The following is a 12,301-nucleotide window of genomic DNA, read 5'->3' on the forward strand; positions in this document are numbered from 1 at the left end:
GCAGGGAGGTCCACAGGCTGGATGGTAGAGGGCTTTGCCATGCCTCCTGCTCCTCCCCTAAGGCAGGGAGGTCCACAGGCTGGATGGTAGAGGGCTTTGCCATGCCTCCTGCTCCTCCCCTAAGGCAGGGAAGTCCACAGGCTGGATGGTAGAGGGCTTTGCCATGCCTCCTGCTCCTCCCCTAAGGCAGGGAAGTCCACAGGCTGGATGGTAGAGGGCTTTGCCATGCCTCCCGCTCCTCCCCTAAGACACAGAGGAGGAACTCAAAAATGGTTTCATGTTTTAACAAACTTTTATTAGGTTGCTATTATGAGTCATTATAAAATAGAACAGAACAAGGGTTTCAAAACTAAACATGCCACAAGGCTTTAGGCAGATAGGAAGACAGGAGGGATGGAGAGTCCCTGGGTGACAGGGGGTGGGGGATGTGGAGAGCCCAGGCATTCACTAGCATCCAGGACAGACAGCTGGGTCACAGCAACAAGTTGAGATCTGTATAAGTGAACATGACCCACTCTGAAATGGGGGCAAGTGAAATCTTACAGTCTGATAAGGCCCCTTGCTCTGAAAAGAAAAAAAAAAACCCTCAAAATATGAAGGGAATAATTTACATTCCTCATCTAGTCTTGGCACCAATTCTGTGCTTAAACAAAAAACAAAAAAACACTACTGTAAGACAAAAAAAAAAAAAAAGGTACCCTACAGCAGCTGCTTAAAACATAACTCTTACCGACAAATACATATGTATATATTAAACATTTTCAACAAATAAAGTCATCTATTGTACCTGTGCAGAAATGAACAGAACTCAGATTCTAAGGGAGTTCATGTCTTTTCTTTTTTCTTTTGAGACGCGGTCTCATGTAGCCCAGGCTGGCCTTGAACTCTCTATGTAGCTGAAGATGACCTTGAACTTCCAATCCTCCTGCCTCCACCTCCCAAGTGCTGGAGTTACACAAGTATCACCATGACAGATTTTATGTGGTGCTGGAGCTTCCTGCATGGCAGGCAAGCACTCTATTAACTGGGCCACATTCCCAACCTAGGGAGCAGGAGCAAGTGCTGGGATGTAGCTGGGGGAGCTGCTGGCGACAGGCCTTCATCTCCTGCAGGCTGTTCCACACCCTTCTTCTGAGGCTTGGGTGAGGGTGGGCCTTGATGAACTGGGGCTGCTCCATATGATTCCCAAACCTGGGTTGGAGTGTGGACTCCAAAACAGCACTCTGCTTTTGGTCTGCCTATTCGGCCCTGCCCGTGGCTTCCCAGAGGTTGGAGACCCTACTCACTGCTGTCTGTCCCAAAGGTCTTCTGGCTTCTGAGGATGCCAATGGGAAATCTCAGCTAGAAAACCAGGAACAAAATCAAAGCTACACCAAAAACTCATGGAAGACCAAAGAAATCCAAACACCTGTAATGATGTATGAACTCCCAAGGTAATCAGCTACCTGGGGACACGGGGACTTGCACAGCCCTATCGGGAGCCCTAAGTCACTCATATTGCACGTGAGGCTAATTCTCTGGGGGGCCTGGTGCTTGGCACAGAGCCCCCTGGAAACTGGATTGAGGGATGTACACAAAGACACTCTTGTGGCATCGCATGGCAGCTCATATGCCACAGGCATGTCCCAGGAGGAGGACAGGTGTGGCACACGCATCCTAGGGCATTGCAGGTTGGGGAAAGAAACAGAACACACCAAGAGAGGTGACCTAACAAAGCTTCCTTCTAAATGGAATAAATAAACGGCCTGTGTTACTGTTTAAAGAATAAATACAGGGTACAGAGCACCGACAACCGGCATTGAGCCTGGCACTCATTGGCCCGAGGGAGGCCCAACCTGGGGTTCTGCCTCAGTGTCTATGCTGTGTGACATCCTGAGCTTCATTTGTGTGGCCTGGTCCTGGCCCTTCTTGTTCCTAGAATCTGCCCTCGAGCCCTCCCACTGGTCTCACCACCCAGGACCCCTAGGTGGCCATAGACTGTCCGCTGCAGAAGCAGCCCACCCCACCTGACAGCAGACAGGCGCCTGGCAGAGGCTTTCATAGAAGTTTATTCTCTGTGTCTGGTTCAGGGAGGGCATGGATGCTGCTGCTCCAGCCAGTGTCCGGGAGGGAGGAAAGTCCTGTTGGCATCTGTCCAGTCAGCAGACGCAGCTGACTGAGGAGGAAGAGAGGGCTGTCTGCCCATGGCTGAGGGTGGGCGTCCATCCCACGCGCAGGGGTCGGCGGCCCCCGATGGCTCAGTGAATTGGCACCAGGTGGCTGTTGTGTGGTGGTCCTGGGGCGTGGGTCACTGGTAGAGGAGGTAGGCCTTGAGGGAGGCAGGTAGCGGCAGCGCAGGGATGGCGCCCAGGCGCTCCTTCCCTAGGGCCAGGCGAACCGAACGCCGGCACAGGTCCATGAGCGGCAGGGGCTCGGCTGGAGAAACCAGAAGAGAGGAAAAGAGAACTTTGAGCCAAGCTTTGGAAGGTTCTAGAGCAGGCAAAACTTAATGACATGTGCAGGGTTAGCGTTGATTTGGATAGATTTTTAACGAGCAGATAATTAGGACATGTGATTTTTAAATTCTGAATGAATGGTAACAGAATACAGAAAAGCTGAGCTGAGCCAGAGGTTCAGAAAACCTCTGCCAACACTGACTCACCCATTCTCCGCAGCAGCTATCATTTGTGAGGGAATAACTACAGAAAAGCAAGTATGGGCCTCATCCCCATTTTATAGAAAAGAGAACTGAGGGCCGGAGTCTCAAGGACTTGTGCAGGCACACTCTGCTGGAAGAGACAGGCTAGGACACAAGGAGCTGCTCCTGGGATGTGCGATATGGGACCACTCTGCCCTGTCTGCGACCAATGATGCCTTCGGTGTGGCTCTACGGCGAGAGGGAGCAGCTCTCTTTAGTACTCTGCCACCCCAGACACAGGACCCCACATGGGTTTCGGAAGGGGGTCCTTCTGTGCTTTCAGGAGCCTCTCAGGTATTGTTCTTGCTTTCATTTACAGGAGGGGACACTGAGGCACAGAGAAGGTACCAAACACACTAGGTTACAGGCTGAGATCTGAGTCCAGGCACCCTGTGTTCAGCACCTATGTGCTGAGCTACCACACTGTGCTGCCCACTAAGCCATAAGAAATGCTGGCCCAGGGCTGGTCAGTGGGTAAAGGCACTTGCCACCCCTGACAACCTGAGTTCAGTCTCTAAGACCCACAGGTTGGAAGGAGAGAACTGATTCCCACAAGTTGTCTTCTGACCTTCACATGCACATGCTGTGTGCTTGCGCACACACATATACACGAATAAAATTAATGAGAGAGAGAGAGAGAGAGAGAGAGAGAGAGAGAGAGAGAGAGGTGCCGGCCCAGAGTCATGTGTAACAGGTGTTAGAGCCAAACAGCCAGTTGGCCACACAGCCTGACAGTGGTGTTTGGGTCACACCAACCAACAGGTCAGAGCTGGAGGAATCCTACGTCCCTGGGCTTCCTTCTGGCTGTCAGGGAAACTGGAAATGCCAGCCCAGTTGCAGCTGGAATCCCAAGGGCATTCAGGGCCCATGTCCCTACTACCAGGAAGTTTCCTAGTCAGGGAACTTATGCAGAGCTACCTCAGGCATCTAGATTAAAGAGCAGCTTCCTACAGCAGCCTTACTAGGCATCCCTGTTCTGATCATAGAGGGCCTGGGCCCTGCCTTCTTTATAGAGGAGGCAGGCTATGGTCAGCCAGCATATCAGAGCAATTCTTAGGAATCTGAAAATTGTTTCTCCTAGGCTCATGGATACCCAGGAACTGCTGAGGGTGGGTGGACTCTGCTGACCAGCAGGCCCAGAGTAACCCTTCTCCTCTCAGGCACAAGCGTACATCTGGAACTGCTTGGTGCTCTTCTGGGTTCTGGGGATGAAGAATTTATTTTACGTTTATGAGTGTTTTGCCTGCATGTATGTAAGTATACCACATGCATGCACTGTTCACATAGGCCAGAAGAGGAAATCAGATTCCCTATAACTGGAGCTACAGGCAGTTGTGAGCTGCCCATGTAGGTGTTGGGAATTGAACCTAGGCCCTCTGCAAAAGAGGCCAGTCCTCTTAATTGCTGAGTTATCACTCCAATTCAGGATTGGTGTCTTTTGTTTGTTGTTCGTCTATTGTTTGGTTTTTTGAGACAGGGTCTCACTGTGTAGCCCTGGCTGGTCTGGAACTTGATACGTAGACCAGGCTAGCTCCAACTCACAGAGAGCTCTCTGGAGATGGAGAGAGCAGAAACAAATGCACTGTGGATGAAGTCATAGTCCCCCCTCAACTGTGGGTCCCTTTAATGAGGGTAAAAAAATGTCCAGAGCAACAACAAAAGAAAAAAAAGAAGACAAAGAAATCCTATTCCAGCCAGGCATGGTGGTACTCGCCTTTAATCCCAACACTCGGGAGGCAGAGGCAGGTGGATCTCTGTGAGTTCGAGGCCAGCCTGGTCTACATAGTGAGTTCCAGGACAGCTGGGGCCACAGGGAGACCCTGTCTCAAAAAGACCAAAAAAAAAAACAAAAAACAAAACAAAACAAAAAAAACCCTATTCCACTGAAAAAGCGGGCTCTTTTTAAAAATTTGTGTGGGTGCATGTTCATATGTGTAATCATGTTCATGTGTGTGCGTATGGAGGGCACACACACATATTGTGTGTGTGTGTGAATTTGGAGGGAGGTCAAAGGACAACCTTAGCTGTCATTCCTTGGGCACAACATCCATCTTACTAGTTTTGCTTTGGTTTTGAGACAGGGTCTCTCACGGTACTGGATCCACCAAGAGGGCTAGGCTGGCTGGCTGGGAAGCCTCAGAGATCTCGCTAGGTTTCCACCTCTAGAGCTGGGATTATAAGTGCATGTTACCACATGCAGCTTTGAAAATAAAAAGAAGTATGTTCTGAGGACCGAACTTGAATCCTCACTCTTGCAAGACAAGCACTTCACTGGCTGAGCCATCTTCCCAACACCAAGAATGGGTTCTTATTTTTAAATTCTGCAATATACACCAATGCGTCTCAAAATGTTAAAAATAATACTAAAAAGGCTGGGGACATAGCCCAGGGGTGTACTGTATGCTTAACATGTGTAAAGTCCTAGATTCAGACCTCGTACCAAAGAAGCAAGTAATATTATAAACTTTTATCAATTTTAACTACCGAAGATAGAATTCTACACCTGGGAGAAAATGGAAATTGCTGACGGTTGCCGGTTTCTTCTATGGTAGGGAAATATTCTGATGCTAATTGCAGTTTATGAAGTGCTTGCCATGTAAGAATGAAGACTTAAGTTCAATCCCCAGAAACCACATAAAAAAGCCAGGTGTAGTGGCACGAAGTTGTAACCCCAATACCAGGGAGGCAGAGACTGGCACATCCCTGAGGTTCACTGGCCAGCCAATTTAGCCAAAATGGAGAGCCCTGGGTCCCAGCAAGAGATCCTATCTCAAAACAAGGTGGACAGCACCAAAGGAATGAGACCTGAAGTTGATGTCTGGCCTCCATGTGCATATGCATGCATGTGCACATGTACCCACATACACATATGTGCGTACACACACACATACACACACACACACACACACACACACACACACGCACAGAATAAACCTGGGTGAATGGCTCAGTGAGTAAAAGTGCTTGCTGGACAAATGTGATGAACTGAGTTTGATGACTGTACTCACAAACACATCACATACAACACACACACACCACACACACAAATAATAATAATAATAATAATAATAATAATAAAGATTTATAAAAAATAATAAACTTTAGGCACTTCCCTAAACTCCACTCTGAAGGAAAGTTGCAGCCATAGTTAGTCAGGAGAGAGACCCAATCAGTAAATGTTATTAACAGGAAGCTTTTGAAATGGGGCCTTTCCTAGACCACAGTGATCACTAGCAGCCCAGCCCGGAGGCAGGAAGACAAACGAAACAAGTTTTCCATCCTAGGGTCAAGGATTCTGCTAATGTCAATAGATAACAACGGGTTTCCATCCACCTTCCTGCTCAGAGTCTCCACTTTGGGGACCCCAGAGCTGGCTCCTCGCTTTTGCCCTGCACAGTAGCCTGACCTATTCCCCCTGCTTGGGCCTCAGTTTGCCCATGAGAAATAAGGGAAAGACCCCAAAGTCATGTCCAGCTGGATGCTGAATGCCCTTTGGACTTCACCACAACTTTGGCAAAACTTGGCAGTTGTGGGGTGGCCCTCCTGCACAGCAGAGTGGGGAACTCTGTGCTTCCTCCCTGCTCCTTGGGAGCTACCACCTGCCTCCATCGGGCAAAGGACCTGGGACTATCCTTAGTAGTCTTTCTGGAGTATATGGCTCAGTCCCACTGGGAGGCAGAGGGGCTTCCCTGGGGCCTGGAGAGCACTTGAGGGAGCACCAAGAGCCATTGAACATGGTCCTAGAGTCCTATGAGCTGAGAGGGTGTTTTCATCTCCAACCCCTTGGCTTAGTGAGTTTCAGGCTACCATAGATACTCCTGTGAAAAAAGTTTCCAAACGAGAACCGAACAAGCCCCTACTCTAGTTCCCTTGTTTCTGGGGCTGACTCAACAGCAACAGCAATTGCTGCTGCCAAGGTAGGTGGAGCACCTGCTGTGGGCCTGGGAGGACGGTAACCGCAACCTATAGATGGGGAAACGGGCATCAGGGGCCCAAGGGTTGAGGACCAAGGACTCCAAAGGGACAAAACCCAGAAACTACCTCATCCCTCCCAACAGAAAGCAGCTGTGTGGGGGAAGTTTCTGCTGTTAGTCATGGGCCATGGAACCTTCCAGAACCAGCTACCTGAGGGGAAGTTCACATGCCTGCAGTGAGGTGTTAAGAGCTGAGACTATGAGCAGAATCACACACCACCCTGTGGACAGGCCTGTTCTCTGAGGCAACAAGGCCCTACTCCCAGACCCTGCAGGAGGTGAAGCAGGAGTGGACAGGGCTATGGTCTGTGTCTCAAACTCTGGCCAGGGTCGAGAATGCACGGGTCACCTTAACAGACGTAGGCCTTGGCAAAACGTCCACCCTACCGGATTTAGTTGGTCACCACCAGGATCCCAGGTCTCTCCCACTTCAGTAGTTTTCACTGGGAGCCACAGGCTCTATGTCCTGCTCCACCCACAGACCAAGTATCCACTACCATTCCACTGAGCTGGTGGGCACCTGTCTTGCTGGCCGGGGCCTCTGGCCACGACGCTTGTTCCAAGAGGCCAAGGTACTCACTGATCTATAAATAGTTTATATGAATGACAGAAAAGGTGGGGCTGATTGTACAGTAAAGACACCAGAAAGTACATCAGGCACGACTTCCGTGAGCAGAAAGTTGAGGATCTGGAAGCGTCCATATACCAACTTTAATTTCTATGAGAACTGGCTTCCTGGTAGCCTAGTCAGACTTGCACAGCTCCAGAGCCCCAACCTGTTAACTCTTGTGGTTCTTTTGGCGGGGGGGTGGAACTTGACCCAACGGAATCTTCAAGAGTGTAAGTACTAGGGCTTAAGGACACTGACTGTTCTTGCAGAAGACCTGGGTTTGAATCTCAGCACCCACATGGCAGCTAACAAATGTCCGTAACTCCAGTCCCAGGGGATCTGACAGCGGGCATTGCATGACACGGGTGCATTTACCTACATGCAGGCAATACATGCATACATATAAAATAAAAATAATAAATAAAAATTTTAAAAAAAGAGTGTAAGTACTGGCTGGAGAGGTAACTTCACAGTTAAAGCACTTCCTATGCAAGCATGAAGACCGCAGTGTGGATGCCTAGAACCCAGGAAATGCCAATGGGCATGGAGTCCCTCCTGCAATTCAGTCTTCAGAAGGTATGACGCTGACTAGCAAAACTAACCATATTGATAAGCTCTGCGTTTGATTGAGAGACCCTTCCTCAATGAATAAGGTGGGAGCCTGATTGAGGATGATTCTTGACATCAACTTTAGGGCTCCACATGCCTGTGCACCCACACAAATGTGTGCCTACTCACATGTAAAAAAAATGTATTCGTACACACACACACACACACACACACACACGCACTCGTGCAAAAAGTGGAAAATGATAAGAAATAAGGGTTGAGGGTTGTGTGCCCAGCCATGGCTAAAACTACAGTCTGTGAAGTCAAGGAAAAATTGTCACAAAAAATTGGTTCAGTGATGGTCATGCTGCTTACTGTCACAACACCTGCGGCTGGCCTGGCTCTCACTCCTGTGAGCAATTGGCAGTGAAAACACTCAAGGAAAGAGCCTAGACTATCCTGAGTGGGAGTGACCATCTTGGGATGCATGTGTTCACTCTCTGTATTAAGCAGTTCTCAGCCAGGTGTGATGGCACATGCCTTTAGTCTCAGTACTCAGTAGGCAGACCTGGTCTATATAGCCAGTTCCAGGCCAGCTGGGGCTACAGGAAAACCCTGTCTCAAAGAGATGAAAAATAAAATTAAAAAAAAAAAGCAGTTTTCACAAGAAGACCCATGAAACCTCAACTCTTTGTCCTTGTCCCCAGGGAAGGATGCCTAAGCTCTCTCCAGGTGATATAGGGACTCTTGATCCCTGTCCTCCAAACTCTAAGAACCTGCTGTCTTCCTCCATAGAGCCAGCCTTTCTGTGGGGAGGATCTAGTACAACCCCTCTCCTTGATGGCCTGTTACCCCGAGAAGGAAACCCTGGCAGGGCAGGATGACTAGTGTCCTCGAGCCCTGCCTAGAAGGAAGAACAAGAAGCCTTCTTTGTGGCAGGAAAGCAAGAGGAGATCGCAGACTCACACAAGGAATTGGCCAGGGACAGAGAGAGGCAGGGAGTGAGTGATAGTTACAAGCTGAGGAACGCCAGTCAGGGCTGCTGGCGGCAGGGAACCGATTCTTCCCAGGAGTTTCAGCGAGGGCTGACCCTGCTGACGGCTAGATCTTGGACATCTGGCCTCCTGAACTGTGACAGAATGCACTTCTGTTGTTTGAAACACCCATTTGTAGTAATTTGTTCCGGCAGCCTCAGGAAACCAATATAGCATCTTTCCTCTTCCTCCATCAGGCATTAACCAGCTCCACCCAAATGGCTCCTGGCAAGGTCACTACCAACCTCCTTGTTGCCAAGACAGCTGCCAGCATTCTTGACCTGTTGTTACTTTGTGCTTCTCGCAGCTCTTTCTTCACCTGGAGCCCAGTGTCATCTCTGTGTCCCCTCTGGACACATGGCTTACTTCTCCTGGGCTTCTTGCCCTTAACAGGGTCCAACCTCAGCCCTCTACCTTGGTTTTCCCCCATCCCTCTGAGTGCTCTCATCCAGGGTCGTAGCCCTGTGTCTGTGTTGTTTGTGGTGGTGGTGGTCATACTAGGGATGGAACTCAGGGCCTTATGAATGCTAGGCAAGCACTCTACCCCTAAGCTGCACCCCCAGCCCAAGAGTCACAGCTTTCAATGCCATCTGTGCATGGATAAACTGCCCCCACTAACTCCTGTATCCCAAACCCCAGACTTGCAGATCCACCTGAATGTCAAACAGGTACTCCAAATGAACTTCCACCTCTACCTGCTCCTCCCTCCCTATCTCTCTGATGGCAGTCTCATCAGGCCAAACACCTTGAGTCACATCATGGCTGCCCTTTCTCATCTTACACACAATCTACTGATCGTGTGCATTCTAGAATCTGGCTGCCTCCCACCTTTTCCATAGCTCTTGCCCTGGCTCAAGCCCTGTCATCTCTCACCTGGACAACTGTCATGGCAGCTTGCCTACCACTAGCCAAGGGATTCTTCTAAGGTTTGAGTAGCCTTTCAATAAATGCACTGAAGTGTCAGTGTGAGCAGGTGATGGCTGGTGGCTCCTGACCCTGCAGTGGGGCTAAATGATGTCACACCACCCTCAGATGTTCTGCTCTGTACCTCAGGAACCAATCACATCTATGTTCCCATCTATAGCCTCCAAAGTCAGCCATGTCTGACCAGGACTCTGGAAAATGAGAAGCCAAGAACCTTGTCATTGCCAGGCATTCAAGTTAGCTGGAGAGAGTTGGGGTGCATGTGACTGAACAAAAGAAGTGTCTTTATGTGACACTGGAGTCTCTATCTGGAATCTAACTACAATGGCAACTGCCCTGGGAAGTCAGTTTCCAAGAACCTATTCCCATGTTCACATTCCCACCCAAGGCCTTTAGAATGTTCCAGTGAGAATGGAGTCCTGGACTGACTAAAAAGAAGAAAGTAATTCACCTTCTTCTGCTTCCTGACTGTGGATGCTATGTGACCAGCTGTCTCCCACCTTCCCCACTGTGAATGGACTGTACTTCCTCAAACTGTGAGCCACACTGAATTCTTCCTTCTGGTGCTTTGGTCAAGTATTTTGTCACAGCAACAACTAGCACAGATGTGACCTTCCACATGATATAGCGCTAAGTTGAGCACTGTCTACTCTAGGATGCGTGTCTAGGTATCTAGGATGGTACTGATGGAAACTCCACTGGAGCTGTGCAATATGCTTGCCAAAGGCAAACAAGCCCTAGGCCCCTCCTGACTGCTGTGGGTCTGTGTTCTGTATTGGGATTAGGATACGTGAAACATGGAAGCCACACCAATTCTCAGGGCTCACAAAAATATCAATGACCTTTTCCCACAGCAACAAGGTTGGGCTATTCTTAAGAAGCCTAGACTTGGTGGCCAGGTCACAATAGCTACAGTAACCCTCCAATCTGTCACCTCCCTGAGATCCTAGGTCCTGGATAACCTGTGTCTGGAAGTCCTAATCTCCACCCATACCTACCCATCCTTGCTCCAGGCAAATTTCACTGTGGACTTATACCACTTATTTCTGTCACCTGGGGAGACAGACTCACAGAACTTGCTTTGCTGGTTGCCTGGTCCAGGTCTGAGATGATCTCCTCAGGAAGGTTACCTCTAGATGCGTACCTGGTCACAGCTGCCAAGGGCACCGTGCCCTTGTGTTGGGCTGCATGGGGAAGACGGAGCAGCCAGGGACTCTGCACTGTGGATGCCCCCACCTGGCTATTGACTCCTTATCAGTGCCTAGGTAAAGCCTGAATAGAGGATGCAGAAAAAGCAGGGGTGGGGAGTGCTTCCAAAGAGAAAAATTTAGGAGTTCGTCCACATGTGCCTGACTACTCTGGCCATTCAAGTGTCTTCCAAATACTAATTTAAGAGGGTTGGGATGTGGAAAAGACTGGGAGAACCTGCAAGGCTAGGGACTGCAAGATAGTCAAGGTGCTTCTGACCTCACAGGGAGCTACACCTACCACTAACCACAGGTTGAATTGGAACTTGGAATACCTGGCCAAACTTGCCCTTGAAAACAGCCCCTATGTCGGTGGAGCTTTGTGGCTTACCCTCCTCTAGAAACAAAATACAGAGACATCAGGAGAGACCCTTGCAGGCAGGGAGCTGCCAAAATGAGGGCCTAACATGGGGGAGGATGGTTCCAGAACATCAGGACTCCTATTAACACAGCTCCCCATTCTCACCCACCCTGGGCAGCCATGGACTCTGCAACTGTCACCAGCATAGTGCCGCTGCACACAAGCTATTTCCACACAGTTTGAGAAAGGCCTTGCCTCTTTCTAAAAGGGCAGGCAGAAATCATGCTGACTCAGCACATCCTTCTCCCTAATGACGCTCCCACATTGTGACTGGGCAAGGCCTTCTCAAGACTGTGGTATAAAAGAGCCTCTAAAATCAGGAGAGAAACACTCAAAATCTGTGTCATAGTTGTAAAAGGTCATTGTTATCCAAGAGGCCACAGCATTCCCAAGGCTGCAAAGCTCAACTCAGTAATACTGACTAGTGTGTTAGAATATGATTAACTACAGAGCAAGACTGAAGTCTTGTCAATCAGAGAGAAACAAAGACCACTCATTCACCCACCTATTCATTCCATCCATCATCCATCCAACCACTCCATCTTCCATCTATTCATTCATGCAGCCACTCACTCCATCCATCATCCACCATCCATTCATCCATCCATCCATCCATCATCCATGAACCTATTCATCATCCATCCATCCATCCACTCATCCATCATCCATCTATCCACCATCCAACCATCAACCCACCCACCCACCCATCCACCCACCCAACCACTCATCCATCCATCCATCCATCCATCCATCCATCCATCCATCCATCCATCCATCCATCCATCCATCCATCCATCCATCCATCCATCCATCCACCATCCAACCATCAACCCACCCACCCACCCACTCAACCACTCATCCATTCATCCATCCATCCCCCCACCCATCTACTCATCCGTCATCCATCCATCCACCATCCAACCAT

The 12,301-nt window shown here is 49.4% G+C and overlaps 1 protein-coding gene across 3 annotated transcripts in view; it reads right to left on the bottom strand.

Annotated features, from left to right (window-relative positions):
- Positions 1-281: 281 nt before the first annotated feature.
- Spsb1 (splA/ryanodine receptor domain and SOCS box containing 1) overlaps positions 282-12,301 on the bottom strand; it is a 68,626-nt gene continuing 56,606 nt past the window's right edge. For 2 of the 3 annotated variants that reach the window (XM_008831914.3, XM_017797822.2), the window contains exon 3: positions 2,033-2,415. In XM_008831914.3, the coding sequence (XP_008830136.1) occupies positions 2,288-2,415 (128 nt within the window). In that variant the 3' untranslated portion in view covers positions 2,033-2,287. Of the gene's footprint in view, positions 2,416-12,301 lie in introns of all 3 variants that reach the window. The other variant, XM_029562999.1, reaches the window with a different exon arrangement.

The sequence above is a fragment of the Nannospalax galili genome, unplaced genomic scaffold, assembly GCF_000622305.1.
Source record: "Nannospalax galili isolate Female #2095 unplaced genomic scaffold, S.galili_v1.0 scaffold870, whole genome shotgun sequence".
Classification (NCBI taxonomy): Eukaryota; Metazoa; Chordata; class Mammalia; order Rodentia; family Spalacidae; genus Nannospalax; species Nannospalax galili.